The sequence below is a fragment of the Triticum urartu genome, chromosome 2A, assembly GCF_056163025.1.
Source record: "Triticum urartu cultivar PI428250 chromosome 2A, HENAU_Tu73, whole genome shotgun sequence".
Taxonomy (NCBI): domain Eukaryota; kingdom Viridiplantae; phylum Streptophyta; class Magnoliopsida; order Poales; family Poaceae; genus Triticum; species Triticum urartu.
This window is the reverse complement of record NC_141874.1, coordinates 518,139,641-518,155,446: the sequence shown is the minus strand read 5'-3', so window position 1 is coordinate 518,155,446 and position 15,806 is coordinate 518,139,641. Positions and strand designations below refer to the sequence as shown.

Below are 15,806 nucleotides of genomic sequence, written 5' to 3'. Positions count from 1 at the left end.
CGGATCCAATCTGAATGGGCTCCTGCCTATTGTGCAACATTTTTTCAAACCGTGTTGCTCACGAGTTAGGTAGTATGGTTAGGGTTTGTGGACGAAGAATCCTCCCCGGTTTATTACCGGTTGGTTTTTGAATGATGTGTCCTTTTTCTTAACTTAAATGATGTACCCTAGTTTGCCCCATTCCTAATGCAGTGCATATAGATTTTTTGAGAAGTCAACTTTGCAAATTTTGATAAAGTTTACAGAGAAAACTATTTATATCTATAATACCCAAAAAAATAAAAATAGAACTACATCTTATGACAAATCTAATGACATATGTTTGGCTTTCTACATGTAATTGTTTTCCTCCACAAACTTGGTCAAAGTTTGTGAGGTTTGAGTTTTCAAAAAATCTATATGCATTACATTATGGAACGGAGGAAGTGCGAAATAAAGCTAAGCCATGATGACATTTCCTAAAAGAACCTAAGTTTTTTTTTGCTTTCTTCTTCTTTCACTTCTTTTCTTCTCCTCTTATTTTTTTATTGCACTGCACATGATTCAATGCAATGTTTTGCATAGGGCAAAAGATAGAAAAAACTGCCAAGCGAAATTCTGAGGCATTCAAATCATAGAGTAATCAGGAGCCTTGGTTGCAGCAGTAAGCAAAAATAACAGTACATTGTGGCCTTGATTGTCATCCTGTATATAGTTACATACAATTATGCATCTCTTGTCAGGTGGCTACACAATAACATTAGTATCTGTAAAACTTGTTACATTCAAGATACAACAAAAAAGGAGACTCATACGGACTAGCCCCTACGACAATTTGTTAAGAAAAACTAAAATCAGGCACGCACCCTGCGGAACACAAGGCTCGGACGATGGTGAAAGGCTGGGCGCGCAGCTGGTAGCGCATCACTAGCCAACTGGTCGACGCCTAGTTCCCACATTCAAGATACACGAACTACAAGTTGCCCAAGTTTCTACATTCTATTTCGTTGACAGCACATTTCACAGAAATTTATTTGCCGAACAACGGAACTTGATGGAATGGTTTCAGTCTTGCACAGGTTTACCCGCGGCGAAATTTAGGGCGAACAGATAAAACACCAGGCCTCAGCTCCTCAAATCGGTACCCATTTTCAATAAGGAAGCCCCTGACTGCAGCAGGCAGTGAAGCCTGTCCTTTGCTGTGCCTGCCAATCCCTGTAAGATGCAAAACAATAAGATCTCGCTTAATCTGGTGTTGCTTACACAAGGTACGGCTACAAAAGAGTAGTGATGCCCTCATGTGGCAGTGATTGCGGTAACAAGAAGTTTCGAGTAATTAACAAATAAGTTAATAGAGGGCAATATATTACCTGTGATCACCTCTAAGACAGACTGTCTAGGGCGAAGAAACACCACCACTTTCTCTGCTGCCACCTCATTTGGGACAGCAATTGTGGGTTCAGACTTATCTAATTCATCAGTTGAAGTTGGATTATTCCCTGGTGGCTGGAACTCTAACATGTGAAGATGCCTCTCCAATGCAGTTACAGCCTCTGATGCATGTAGACCATGCATGTCTATCTTCCAAATGTTATTGTTGCTGTTCCTGAGATGAAATATTTCTTCTGCTGCCTTATTATTTAACTTTTCAGCAGCCAACCGCTCTTCTTGAGCTCTGAGGGAGAGTTCCTTGGCAGCAGCATGGTCACCTCTGAAGAATGCATTGCTGGCAGCCTGAGAATGCTTTGTGGCAGCCCTATGACCAAAAGGAAACACAATGGGTCAGTTTCACACGAAAAGACTCAACGTCAGGAGTGCGGCACGTTCAAGGGGTCAAAGTTAGCTAATCTTGTCTCTCAGATTCTGACCATCATGCTGATGCAAGACATGAGTTACAGAAGTATGTTGCTACGAAAGTTTGCATTTATTCGACCTACATTTGTCTGGGTTTGCATGAATGCAGCCTACTCTGATATGCATAAGCTAGTGAAACCCATAACATAAATAAGGGTTTGCAATATACCTCATCATCTTCAATGCATCTTTCCGGTGGTTTAAGTAATCATCATCAAACTCTTCTAATTCAGGCTCCTGGGGTATAGAGATTAAATTCATTTGCGGTGGCAACAGTTGTGATTCATTTGAATGTTTATTCTCTGCTATAGTGTTTCCTGACACTGAACCATGTGCTTTATTCATCTCAAAAGGAGGTTGACCAGTTGTTCTATCCCCCCTTGGCATAAAGTCAGGAGCGACCATGGATTTCAGCAAAACAGATGCCTGGCCAACATCATTATCCACGCCAGCCAATATGTCCTCAATTAAATTACTGTCGGCCCAACTATGAGCATCCTTCAGGAGCTTAATTTTGTTACCAGATGCAGAGTTTACACCAGAATTTGTTCTCACCATGTGATCAGTCAAATGCCTATTTCCGTTTTCATTACCAACAACTGCAAATTCAACAGGGGAGCGAATCACTGATGCAAAAGGCTTTGCCTTTGGCATATTATTATTTCCTATAGCTGAGCTGCTGGCAGAACTGGAGCCTCTAGAACCCGAGAGAGCAGGAAATGAGTTGACATCAACATCATCGCCTGCATCAGCTGTGCCACGCAACCTGCGATCGAAAGCAGCCCACCCCGAATTGGGGATCTTCGGCCTATACATGTTTACAGTTGACAGCCTTCTTGAATGGCCTTATTTTAGCTTAAATAGATAAGACCCCAACACTCGCCGAAAGGACGCTGGGTAGTGGGTCCCCTTTGTTTTACTTCCTTCAACCAATCGAGAAATCCACCAATTTCCACCTAAAACGTGGGCAAAGATGTCAACTCACTTCATCTAATACAACCATATAATAAAACATTCAAAAGTGGCAAATCTTGGAACACAAACATATCACTAACAGTAATAATTAAGTTCAAGAACAACATGGTCCACACCATTTTTTCATTTTCATAACAAGGTTTTGTTGAAACTGATATGTTCTCGCATTAAACCTTATTAGTACCAATGAGTCTTTCCATTAGTTACAGAAAAAAGTTACAATAGAAATGATTGGACCTTTGACTTGAACGTCCGACAGTAAGCCCTGTGATTTTATAAGTTCCAAATAGACCTATGATTATGCACGTTTGCTTGTAGTAACTGTTTAAGGCAACTGTCACACTGCACAATACAAACCAGTGTCCTGTTTAAAATAAGCCTTGAGGTTATTTTCTTTGTCACAGTTGCTACTAATGATTGTTTCCACCACTTTATTGATTAACAATTGCTGGAAACAATCATTAAGTCATAAATGAAACAATGATTTACTCTTTATGATGCCTTCCAAGTCGTTCTTCATCAATTTAGAGCCATCCTCTTTCACAACATTCACTACGAGTAGCGCCGGAGACAAATATTAAGCTACTATGCACTTCTTCTTTTTTACCGAATCCACTTTTCTGACAGTCCAACCCTCTTTGGCTTCCCCCAAATACTAAGCCCTTACAAATTTAACAGCGATCCAATAGAAATTTGCACAGATTTGATAGCACAGGGAATCCACCACGCAAGCTCCAGCCGCCCACAGCTTAAGCTTTCCCCGTGGTCTCTACTCACTATTCAGATAGACCGGTAGGCGCACGTACGTACCTCTGCAGAAGGGTGTTATTTGGGGGCGTTGACCCACAGCTCACGGAACCACGGCGTGGAGGGGGCCGGTGAGAAGGGCAGACCGGAGGGACGGGGGGAGACGCTGCTCTTGGCTTCACAAGTCCGGGCTGCAGCGTTCCTTCCGAAATCCATAAACTGCGGCGGCGGCGGGCGGAGGATTCCGGAGAGCGAACTCGGGGGAATCTTTCTTTTTCTCTCTTCTTCTGTCCGCGAGGTCGCGAAGGGGAACAAACTCGTGGTGAAGGTCGTTATTATATAGGGTAGGTGACGTGAGGTGTCCTCTTTCCGATTCGGACGGTGGAGGTAAAAAGCGCGTGCCATGGCAAGGAAAGTTCGGGCTGGACTCGGTGCGCGTTTCCGTTCCCGGCAAGTATAGTTGACTCCTCAAACGCGGTTGGGCCTGGGTCTTCTGGGCCGTGGCGGGCTGGGAATGAAGCGTACGTATGCGGTTATATTTTTTTTTCTTCCATTAGCCACCTGATGATGATGTATCTGCAGATCAGCAGAAAGAGCTTTGCATTGTCAAAGAGAATGGGTGCAGTGGACCTGACCCCACACGTCAACTGCACTACTACAGAGGATCTCGACCTGGTGCAGTACATATGCAAAATCTTCATCAATCTTGTTTTCCTGAATTAGAAGAAAGCACCGAGAAGGTGCGCGGTGCGGGTCTTACGGACTGGCTCAATAAAATTTAAAAAAAAACGAAAAAGAAAAGAAAAAAGAAAGGCATAACGAAATTTATGAGGTCCTAAGAACGCAACTGAAAAGGAAGAACTGTACAGCTACCCAAAGATGAGAAAAAAATTTGGTGTAAACTCTGAAAAGGAAGAACTGTACGCAATTGATGATGCAAGCAAGTCAGGGGGGCAAGCGCGAATCTTTCACCAATTTTATGCACGAAAATATCAGCACAAGCAGGAAGGCGAGCTACTGACCCAAGATATCTTCGATCAACACCAAGCGAGCCGAACGAGAGCTCTCACCCTCACTCCTGCTACTTGTGGTGTTTCATCGGCCTCGCTGGCGCTGTTAACAGACCTCCAATCAGATTTCCCCCAAAAGATAACATTGCTGAAATTCCTAATGCCAGTGGATCGGCAACTGTCACCAAGACTTCAAGAGTAGTGAACCTGTCATCAAGGAGTTAAGTTTATTAGTTCCAACTTCTTTCAGGAGTCGCATTGGGCTCATTTCCTTGATCAATCAGTCTCGGACTCTTGTTCTAAAGGCAAGAGTCGTGCCAGACAGCCAGAAAGTCCATGCTGATACAACTTTATGAAGAAAACAATTCCATTGCCCTCTATGATCGCCATGATAGTTTTACTAGTTTAGCAGAGGAGGATCATCGGAAAGGTAAATCTTAAGGCATACATGCAGGATTTAGGTACAGATATTAAGGATATGATTACAGCAGCCCATATGAACGAATAAGAATGCGATCTTGCAAGTCAGCATGCAGATCAAAACACACAATAAGTTTCCCTCTGAAGATAAAATTAATCAGCAGGCACCCTTATTTTATAATTCAGTGTCATAATAAAATATTAACAAGATAATAAGATGTCAGAAACAAACAACATTGTTGTGATGTAAGGCATGAACTAAATGAGATGTGGCTGAACCTTGGTTGGTACTTGGTAGAAAGCCGAAGAGAGTTCCAATGTAGATGGCACATGATATATTTTGCTGCTTGCTTCAACTCCAAGATGCATGCTGTGGCGCGGAGCCATGTTACTTATTTGTCTCAACTCTGTCAATAGGATGAATTTGTTAGCATAAGCATAAGAAGAAATGGATACAAAGTTATCAAGTTCATCCACAGTTCAACCACGTCGGATGTCAGGAGACAAACGTGAATGCACAAAATTCAGTCAAGTAACTCTTTCTCGGACATGTCTGGTAGCATGCTGTTGCCTTTACAAAAGTGCTATTATAGCGCAAATGACCAAAATGTAATGGGCTTAGGTAATTTCGTATTTGCATACCTCAGAAAGATAAATACCATGGATGGGAAGAGCTAGCAAAGACAAGTTTGAGAAGAAAAACTCCAATTCAAGTTTCTGTAACCCTGTGACCAGATCAATTGCACTAACGTTGAAACTTGTAACTGAATGTTCTTTGCCAGCTTGTGTATCTTTGATTTGCTGATACAAACTTCCAACCATGTCGTAGATAAAAGAACTATTTTGGTGCTTAACATCACTGGCTATAAACAAGTGCCTGGCTGCATCCTGCAGGTTTCTTCATATCCTTGGACTTCATCAATTTCCTGACATGCTCCACACCGTCCCATTTCTCATCAGCTGCATAGATGTTTGACACAATGACATAGTTCCCTATGTCCCCGGCCTCCATGGAGAACAAGTGATCAGCTGCGAGTTGGCCGATTCTGACCTCTCCATGGACCTTGCATGCTCCTAGCAGAGAGCTCCATACATTTGCATTGGCCATGTGAGGGGGCATATCCAACGCAAAACTGTATGCGTCTTGGAGACGCCCGCTGCGGGCAAGAAGGTCAACCATGCATGTGTAGTGCTCTGCTGTCGGTTCAACTCTGTAAATATCTCTGGCGCACTTGAAAACCTTGATTCCTGCATCAACAAGCCCAGCATGACTGCAGGCTGACAGCAGAGCAGTTAGAGCTACATGGTCTGGCTTAATGTCAAGTGTAAGCATTTCATAAAACAGCTCCACTGCCTCTTCTGCCATTCCATGCATTGCATAGCCTCCTATCATGGCAGTGAATATGACAAGGTCTTTGTTAGGGCCGAGTCGAAATAGGTTGTATGCATTGGTTATATTCCCGCACTTTGAATATGCATCAAGAAGAGCTCCTTCAAGATGGATGTCTTCTAGGGATGCTCTGAGCATGTAGCCATGGCATTGTTTCACAAGTTGTACCGAACTCAAATGGATGCAAGCCAGGAGAATATTTGTAATGCCAACAGTATCGGGACACTGCAACTGATGAAACAGGCAGAAAGCTTGATCAGACATATTATTGCGTGCATACAACTGGATCATGAGATTCCATGTTGTCCTATCTTTCTCAGGCATTTGGTTGAAGATTCTCTCAGCTTGCTCTACACTGTTATTTTTCAGGTAGCAAGAAATCATAGTATTGCCTGTTACAATGTTCCGGCCGGCTAGGTTTCTGAAAAGTGTATCTGCATCCTGCGGCTGACCACACTTTGCATATGCATCGAGAATAGCATTTGCAACTGATATTTCCCCAATATAACCAACTCGCAAGGTATATCCATGAGCTTCCCGGACCCTCTTAGCACCACAGAAGGTACTCATGCGGATAAAATTCAAGATTGTGACTGAGTCACAACGAGTTACCTTGCGGCACATTTCACAGAAGAGTTTGGCGAACTCCTCAATATGTTCTTTTCTGTTAGCACAGCCCGATAGAATTGCATTCCATGATACTGAATCCTTGTCCAAAATATCAGCGAAAGAATGAAGAGCATCATCAAATCTGTCACACTGGTTATAGAAACTAATAAGAGCATTCATTAAGGATGTTTCCTGACAAAGTACTGGATGCCGATAAATATAACCATGAACTGCCATCCCTCCTTTGACATCACCTACTTGAGCACAAGCAGTGAGCAGACTAATGAAAGAAACAGAATCAGGGGTCATTCCTGTAGACAGAAGCCTACGGAACAGGCCTAACACCCTAGAGTTGCACCCGTTCATCACATATCCAGCAATTATTGTGTTCCATGTAACAATATCTCTTGAATTCATACTTCTGAATATTGATTCCACAACCCTCATTTCACACACCTTGGAATAATGAGTTATCAGCGCATTACAAACAGATATGTCCATATATAAGCCAAACCGGAACACGAAACCATGCACTTCTTTGCCATAGTTACTCCCATACTCCATGAACGAGCATACAGGAAGAATATTAGCTACCGTTGAATAATTCGGAAGACATTCCTCTGAGATCATCTGACCAAATAGTATGAGTGCTTCTTCGAACAACCCATTCTCGGAGTATCCTGCGATGATCGAATTCCATGAAACAACATCCTTGCAATGAATTGAAGAAAAGGCTCTATGCACATCATCCGTGATTCCACCTGCACCACATTTTGCATACATGGATACCAATGCATTCCCACACAAAGTATCAGATTCCAACCCAGTCTTGACGACATAGCCATGGACACTCCTCCCAGCCGTTAAATCTCTCAACTTTGCACATACCGGAATGACGACAGCCACCGTCACCGCAGTCGGCATGCTCTCATCTACACCACACGCAAGCATCGACCGGAACAAGGCAAATACGTCGTCAAAATACCCAGCCCGGGAGGCCCCAGTGATCAGGATGTTCCAACATACCGCGTCAGGGCAGCCCATTTCATCAAACACTAGGCGGGCGTCCGTGAGAGCCCCACGCCTCCCGTACATGTCCATGATCGCCTTCGCCACCGCCACGCCCGCGGCGTTCCCGAGCCTGACAACAAACCCGTGGAGGCACCTCCCCAGGGCGCCGCCATCGGGGAGCGCCGACGCCGACTTGATCGCCGCGGCGAGCGCGAGCCTGTCGGGCCGGAGGCCCCGCCCGAGCATCCCGCGGACGAGGCAGACGGACCCGTAGTGATCCCCGCTCGCGGTGCGCGCCCTGAGAAGTTCACTGCACTGCCTGTGGTCCGGTGCAGGCATCGCACCGAACACATTGTGTGCGTCGCCGGTGTGGAAGAATCGGTTCCAGCCGAGAGCAGCATGGGCGACACGCGGGGAGGTCGTCGGAGAGCAGCACCCGGGTTTGGCCAGCCTTGTGAGGAGGAGCATGGCTCAGTGGAAGGTCCAGTGTGGAGAATGGCGTGCCGGCGTGGGCATGGGAGGCCTTGAAAGCTTGCTGGGGCGCAGCGACAAGGTGGGCACGGCGCGGGCCGCAGCCGCGCGCTCTGCCAAAGAGGGAGGAAATGATGGGGCCGAGAGGGGACGGGCCTCGCGTTACGGAGCATCTCCGATCATCATCATAACGGGCTATTTTGACCCAAACAAATCGAACTCACTTTTTAGTATGGCAAATAGACCGGTTTTCATGTCAAATTTAATTATCATGAGGATGGCAATTTCCTAGCAATTATGGTAAATCCTTGCCATGTTCAATTTTTTAGTCAGGATTTGGTATGCTTACTAAAGAAAATTTTCATTCTTACTACAATTAAATTTGGCATAAAAACATTCGATTTGCCATGGTTAAAATTTGACGTTGAATTTTTAACATTACAGTAATTACCGCATCCATGGTGGTCAAAATAATCCCGGGCAAGCTACAAAAATTACATGTAAACTTACTTTCTCTCCATTTGCAAACCCCCGTTTTTACGCAAACACGTACACGTGATCATTTAACTATTCAAATAGCACACAACAATTCAACATTAAAATGTTTTGAATAGAAAAAATACATGGTTCAACCATATATGTTATATGGACTATATAGTTTTGAAGGAAATATGCTCTAGAGGTAATAATAAAGTTGTTATTTATATTTCCTTATATCATGATAAATGTTTATTATTCATGCTAGAATTGTATTAACCGGAAACTTAATACATGTGTCAATACATAGACAAAACAGAGTGTCCCTAGTATGCCTCTACTTGACTAACTCGCTAATCAAAGATGGTTAAGTTTCCTAACCATAGACATGTGTTGTCATTTGATGAACGAGATCTCATCATTAGAGAATGATGTGATGGACAAGACCCATCCGTTAGCTTAGCATAATGGTCATTAAGTTTTATTGCTATTGCTTTCTTCATGACTTATACATATTCCTCTGACTATAAGATTATGCAATTCCTGAATACCGGAGGAACACCTTGTGTGCTATCAAACGTCACAACGTAACTGGATGATTATAAAGATGCTCTACAGGTGTCTCCGAAGGTGTTTGTTGGGTTGGCATAGATCGAGATTAGAATTTGTCACTCCGAGTATCGGAGAGGTGTCTCTAGACCCTCTCAGTAATGCACATCACTATAAGCCTTGCAAGCAATGTGACTAATGAGTTAGTTGCGGGATGATGCATTACGGAACGAGTGAAGAGACTTGTCGGTAACGAGATTGTACTAGGTATGATGATACCGACGATCAAATCTCAGGCAAGTAACATACCGATGACAAAGGGAATAACGTATGTTGTTATTGCGATTTGACCGATAAAGATCTTCGTAGAATATGTAGGAACCAATATGAGCATCCAGTTTCCGCTATTGGTTATTGACCGCAGATGTGTCTCGGTCATGTCTACATAGTTCTCAAACCCGTAGGGTCCGCACGCTTAACGTTCGATGACGATTTGTATTATGAGTTATGTGTTTTGGTGACCGAAGTTTGTTCGGAGTCCTGGATGAGATCACGGACATGACGAGGAGTCTCGAAATAGTCAAGAGGTAAATATTGATATATTGGAAGGTAGTATTCGAACACCGGAAGGGTTCCGGAGTGTATCGGGTACATACCGGAGTACCTGAGGGGTTACCGGAACCCCCAGGGGGAAGATATGGGCCATATGGGCCATAGGAGGGAGGCTAGGCTGGTGCACCCCCCACAAGGGAGGAGGCCGAATTGGATTAGGGAAGGGAGCACCACCCCCCTTTCCTTCCCCTACTCCCTCTCCTTTCCCCCTTTCCCCCTTCATGAGAAGGAAAAGAAGGGGGGGCGAATCCTACTAGGACTAGGAGTCCTAGTAGGTCTCCCCCCTTATGGCGCGCCCCCTAGGGTCGGCCTCCTCCCTCTCCCTCCTTTATATACGTGGGCAGGGCACCCTTTGGAGACACACCAATTTTTCCAAGCCATGTGCGGCGTCTCTTTCCACGGTTTACTCCTCCGGTCATATTCATGTAGTGCTTAGGCGAAGCCTACGCGGATCACGTCACCATCATCGTCACCACGCCGTCGTGCTGAAGGAACTCTCCCTCGACACTTTGCTGGATCAAGATTTCGAGGGACGTCATCGAGCTGAACGTGTGCAGCACTTGGAGGTGTCATACGTTCGATACTTGATCGGTTGGATCGCGAAGACGTTCGACTACATCAACCACGTTAACCTAACGCTTCCGCTTTTGGTCTACGAGGGTATATGGACACACTCTCCCCCTCTCGTTGTTATGCATCTCCTAGATAGATCTTGCGTGAGCATAGGTAAATTTTTGAAATTGCATGCTACGTTTCCCAACAGTGGCATCCGAGCCAGGTCTATGTGTAGATGATATATGCACGAGTAGAACACAATGAGTTGTGGGCGATAATAGTCATACTGCTTACCACCAACGTCTTACTTTGATTCGGCGGTATTGTTGGATGAAGCGGCCCGGATCGACATTACATGACCGCGTTTATGAGACTAGTTCTATCGACGTGCTTTGCACACAGGTGGTGTCGGAGTAAATGACCACGGGTAGCCTCATCGGCTCCCTATGATATTTCAAGACATCGGGGCTAGCTGCGCCCCTCACACCTCCTGGACGAATGGCCGGCTCCTCGGGCCGGCTGGTCTAGTGGGTCGGCTACTAGAAGGCAGCAAGACACCAGAAGGCGGCTACGAGGAGGCCGGCTCCTAGCAGGCGGCCCCTCATACCCTCAAAGTTTGCACCCACATAACTACGACAGGACGGGGCGTGGCTACAGTGCGACCTGCCACCCCCGAATCTACGGTTGAGCGCAGCTACAGTACGACCGTACCAAGCGGACGCCCCTCACCTGGCGGGGTACTATAGCCACGCTGCCCGTGACATCACCTACTACGTAGGAAGCTATGCTCCCACGACGGCCGGTCGGTACGGCCCGCAGGCAGCGAGCCCTACCTGTCGGCGAGCCCTAGAAGGCGACAAATCCCCAGCAGGCGGTAATGGGGTCGGGCCGCCTCCTAGCAGGCGCCCCCCTCCCCTCAAAATATGTGCTCGATTAATCAGAAGAGATGGGGTGTGGCTACAGTGAACGCCCGCCAGGCAGCGGGATTGTAGCCACTTGTGACGCCGTGAGACCGGCGCTCCGGATGCCTTCCATGTTTTGCTTGTCAGCCCTGTGATTTATTTGTTTGTTGCATTCATCATCACATCATTTGCATTGCATCGGCACTCTGTTGCCGTCATTGTTTTTAAAACTTGCATCTGTTGGTAGTTGCCGCTTCTTCCTCGTCTCTGTTGACCTTTCTCAGACTGACCATTGTTTTGTTGTCCGACCGTTTGACCCTCTCTTACCGATGGGTCCGGATCATCCCCAAACATCGATAAAACATCTCCGTTTTCTTATTTGGACTCTCAATCTATTCTTTTTCTCGACCGTCCGATTGCGATTGGAAGGACGAGATAGCCCCTACCCAATCCCTACCTACTATATTTAAAGCAGATGAAACCCTAGCCCCTAGCTTGTCCCATTCATTCCATCATCGCGCCGTCGCAGGCCAACCACTCCCTCTCCTTCCTCGGGATCGTCCTCGATCCAGCCAACCACCAGCTCCCCTCCTGATCCACCAACCAGCCGCCGCCACCCTCTCCCTTGTTTTCCCCACCGAGCCAATCCCAGGGCACCAGCCTCACCGTGATCCGATCCGTCGGATCAGGATCCAACGACAGCCAGTGTCCCCAGCCACCCACGCCTACACCTCCCGCAGTGCTCGATCCGATCTGGATCGAGGCAACCGCCCCTCGCTCCCGAGCGGAGCTCGATCCCCGTCGCCACGCACTACTAGCCGGAGCATCTCCATCGCCGGCCGAAACCCCGCAGGTCGCCGACCCCTCTGCTCTCCTTCCTTTTTTCTCCATCCCGAGGCCCCTTTCTTTTCTAATCTCTCTCTCTCCCTCCCGTTCCTCTCGCAGGAACTCGCCGCCACTGCCGTGGATTTGGAACAGCGTCGTCGTCGAGCTTAGTCCGCGGGCGCCATTGCCCGGACCCAGTGCTAGCCGACCGGATCCACCCGTCTTCGCCGTTCTTGGCGCTGCCGGTGCCCCAAGTTGCCCCGCTAATGCTGTTCTCCGGCCATGGAGCCTCGGCCTCCTCTGCTATCCGCGATGCCCAAGGCCCCATCCTCGCCCCCTCCAGCGACCTCGATTCCGAGCCAAGTCCCGCGCCATGCCAAGCTATCGTCGTCTTCCTCGTCGTCAAGTGCCCGCGTTGCCGTCCAGGACCCCGCCAGCCTCCCCTGCTTCTGCTCCCGGAGGAGGACGAGCGCTTCGCTCGCCAACCACTGCTCACACGCACGCACGTGGGCCGATGCCTCCCCAAGGCCCAACGCGCTCCAGCCTCGCCTGATCCAGCGTTGGTCGCTGCGTTGACCATGCATCTAGCCTCCGTGGGCTGCGTCCTGCTGCCAGGCCCAGCTGCACCTCCCCACCGTCTGGCCCAGATCCGACCCCTGCGCAGCCCGACCACCGCAAGCCCAAAGTGAGCCACCCCACAAAGTCCCGCCCCGAGCGCGTTTTTGCTATCTAGCGCCCGCTCCTGTTGCAGATTCGGCCCGCGTATTTTTTTTCCTGCCTGACGAATTTTGTATTTAACCACTGCATGCATAATTTCAGAGAATGCCATTGTTTTTAAATGCTCACAATTAATTAATCATGCATCGGATTAAAATGTTTTAAATATGAAAAATGCTTAGAATTTCATCTAGTTTCACAATATGCAACTTTCATCCATGTTCGAAATGTTTAAATTGTTGTTTCCTTTTAGTTTGCATAAATATGTTGCTAAAATGATTTAATTCATAACTAATTAACCGTAGCTCGGATTTAAATAAACTTTATATGCAAAATGGGTAGAAAAATGCCCAGTTTAACATGGTACTCATCTTGCATGTTTAACAACTCTAAAATATGGTTTAGGGCAAAACAATACCAAATTCATAATATGCATATGGGGATTTTCCGGAATTGTTACTTGTAGTTTCCGGCCTCATTTAAACTTGCCTAAATAGTTAGTTTACTTATGTTTCACCTCTTGCCATGTTTAACAACAGTTAATATTGTTGAGTACCTAACCGGGAGTGAACTAAATAATCGAATGTGGTGTTTCGTCAACATGCATCTTGTTACATGTTGAGCTCCACTTAACTTATAGTTTTGTTTGCGCACTTTGCCATGCCATGCATATTTAAACCGGACATGCGTCATCCTTGGTTGTGCATCATGCCATGTTTATGCTTGGGTGTTTACTATGTTGCTTGCTTCTGTCTGGTTTGCTTCTCTCGTTTGCTTCGATTTCGTTTCGGAGTTGTGATGATTCGTTCGTCTATGTTCGTTTGTCTTCTTCATGGACTCGTTCTTCTTCCTTGCGGGATCTCAGGCAAGATGACCATACCCTCGATATCACTTCTATCTTTGCTTGCTACTTGTTCACTCTATCACTAAGTCGCGCTACCTGCCACTTGTTATATCATGCCTCCCATATTGCCATGTCAAGCCTCTAACCCACCGTCCTAGCAAACCGTTGTTTGGCTGTGTTACCGCTTTTGCTCAGCCCCTCTTATAGTGTTGTTAGTTGCAGGTGAAGTTGAAGTTTGTTCCATGTTGGAACATGTTTTTGTTGGGATATCATATCTCTTATTTAATGTTTTGTTCCACTCTTGCCGCCCTAGTTTCCGTCATACCGGTGTTATGTACCTTAATTTTGTGTTCCTTACGCGGTTGGGGTTATGGAAACCCGTTGACAGTTCGCCTTGAATAAAACTCCTCCAGCAAGGCCCAACCTTATTTTTAACATTTACCACCTAAGCCTTTTTCCCTTGGGTTCTGCAGACTCAAGGATTATCTTTATTTTAAACCCCCGGGCCAGTGCTCCTTTAAGTGTTGGTCCAACCTGGGCGATGTCCGGCGCCCCCTGGGCAACCAGGGTCTATGCCAACCCGACGTCTGGCCCATCCGGTGTGCCCTGAGAACGAGATATGTGCGACTCCTATCGGGATTTGTCGGCACATCGGGCAGCTTTACTGGTCTTGTTTTACCATTGTCGAAATGTCTTGTAACCGGGATTCCGAGACTGATCGAGTCTTTCTGGGAGAAGGAATATCCTTCGTTAACCGTGAGAGCTTGTGATGGGCTAAGTTGGGACACCCCTGCAGGGTATAAACTTTCGAGAGCCGTGCCCGCAGTTATGTGGCAGATGGGAATTTGTTAATATCCAGTTGTAGAGAACTTGACACTTAACTTAATTAAAATGAATCAACCGCATCCGGGAAGTGTACACGGTCTTGTGTTATGCTTGAACGTAAGTAGTTCCAGGATCACTTCTTGATCACCTCTAGCTTCACGACCGTTGCATAGCTTCTCATCTTACTCTTATTTGCGTATGTTAGCCACCATATTTTGCTTAGCACTTGCTGCAGCTCCACCTCACTACCTTATCCTACCCATAAGCTTAAATAGTCTTGATCTCGCGGGTGTGAGATTGCTGAGTCCTCGTGACTCACTGATACTTCCAAAGAGTTGCAGGTGCTGATGATATTAGTGAAGGCGATGCAACCGAACTCAAGTGGGAGTTCGACGAGGACCTTGGCCGATACTATGTTTCGTTTCCCGATGATCAGTAGTAGAGCCCAGTTGGGACGATAGGGGATCTAGCATTTGGGGTTTATCTTCCTTTTCGTTTGGATTTGACCATAGTCGGGCTATGAGTGTATTTGAATGATGTATGATTTATTGTATTATGTGAAGTGGAGATTGTAAGCCAACTCTTTATCCCTTTCTTATTCAGTACATGAGATTGTGTGAAGATTACCCCTCTTGCGACAAAACCACCATGCCGTTATGCCTCTAAGTCGTGCCTCGACATGTGGGAGATATAGCCGCGTCGTGGGCGTTACAAGTTGGTAATCAGAGCCATCCCCGACTTAGGAGCCCCCTGCTTGATCGAATCGCTGACGTCGTTGAGTCTAGAACAAAAATGTTTTGAGTCTTAGGATTATATATATCAGAGAGTAGGATTCTTTTTACTCCCCAGTCCCTTCGTCGCTCTGGTGAGGCCCCCTGACGTAGAAGTTTTGACTTTCCTCTCCTCAAATTTTCACTAATTTTTTTAGGATCACGCGGTTATCTTGGAATCGGTCTGATATTCTTGTGATGAGAACATTGTTCTTGGTGCCTCCTAACATTTAGGGGTTGTGTTAGTGTCCCGGGGAGTTGAGC

General features: G+C 46.4%; 3 protein-coding genes across 4 annotated transcripts; 1 reads left to right on the top strand and 2 right to left on the bottom strand.

Annotated features, from left to right (window-relative positions):
- Positions 1-644: 644 nt before the first annotated feature.
- LOC147985702 (smr (Small MutS Related) domain-containing protein) lies at positions 645-2,649 on the bottom strand. The gene is made up of 3 exons (XM_087544218.1): positions 2,003-2,649; positions 1,350-1,735; positions 645-1,194 (listed from the first exon to the last, which is right to left on the bottom strand). The coding sequence occupies exons 1-3, from the start codon at positions 2,647-2,649 to the stop codon at positions 1,061-1,063; spliced, it is 1,167 nt and encodes a 388-aa protein (XP_087400344.1). The 3' UTR covers positions 645-1,060.
- SLG1 (Tetratricopeptide repeat (TPR)-like superfamily protein) lies at positions 2,650-8,635 on the bottom strand. 2 transcript variants are annotated; one of them, XM_048701755.2, is made up of 4 exons: positions 5,628-8,635; positions 5,265-5,392; positions 4,578-4,772; positions 2,650-2,789 (listed from the first exon to the last, which is right to left on the bottom strand). In XM_048701755.2, exon 1 carries the CDS (start codon positions 8,461-8,463, stop codon positions 5,842-5,844), a length of 2,622 nt encoding a protein of 873 aa, XP_048557712.1. In that variant the 5' UTR covers positions 8,464-8,635; the 3' UTR covers positions 2,650-2,789; positions 4,578-4,772; positions 5,265-5,392; positions 5,628-5,841. The 2 variants fall into 2 exon arrangements, with proteins under 2 accessions (XP_048557712.1, XP_048557714.1); XM_048701757.2 differs by lacking the exon at positions 2,650-2,789 and adding an exon at positions 3,999-4,131.
- On the top strand, positions 8,462-15,352 carry LOC125537201 (uncharacterized). Its single transcript, XM_087541708.1, has 3 exons — positions 8,462-8,548; positions 11,991-12,414; positions 12,507-15,352. Exons 1-3 carry the CDS (start codon positions 8,462-8,464, stop codon positions 13,073-13,075), a joined length of 1,080 nt encoding a protein of 359 aa, XP_087397834.1. The 3' UTR covers positions 13,076-15,352.
- Positions 15,353-15,806: the final 454 nt, after the last annotated feature.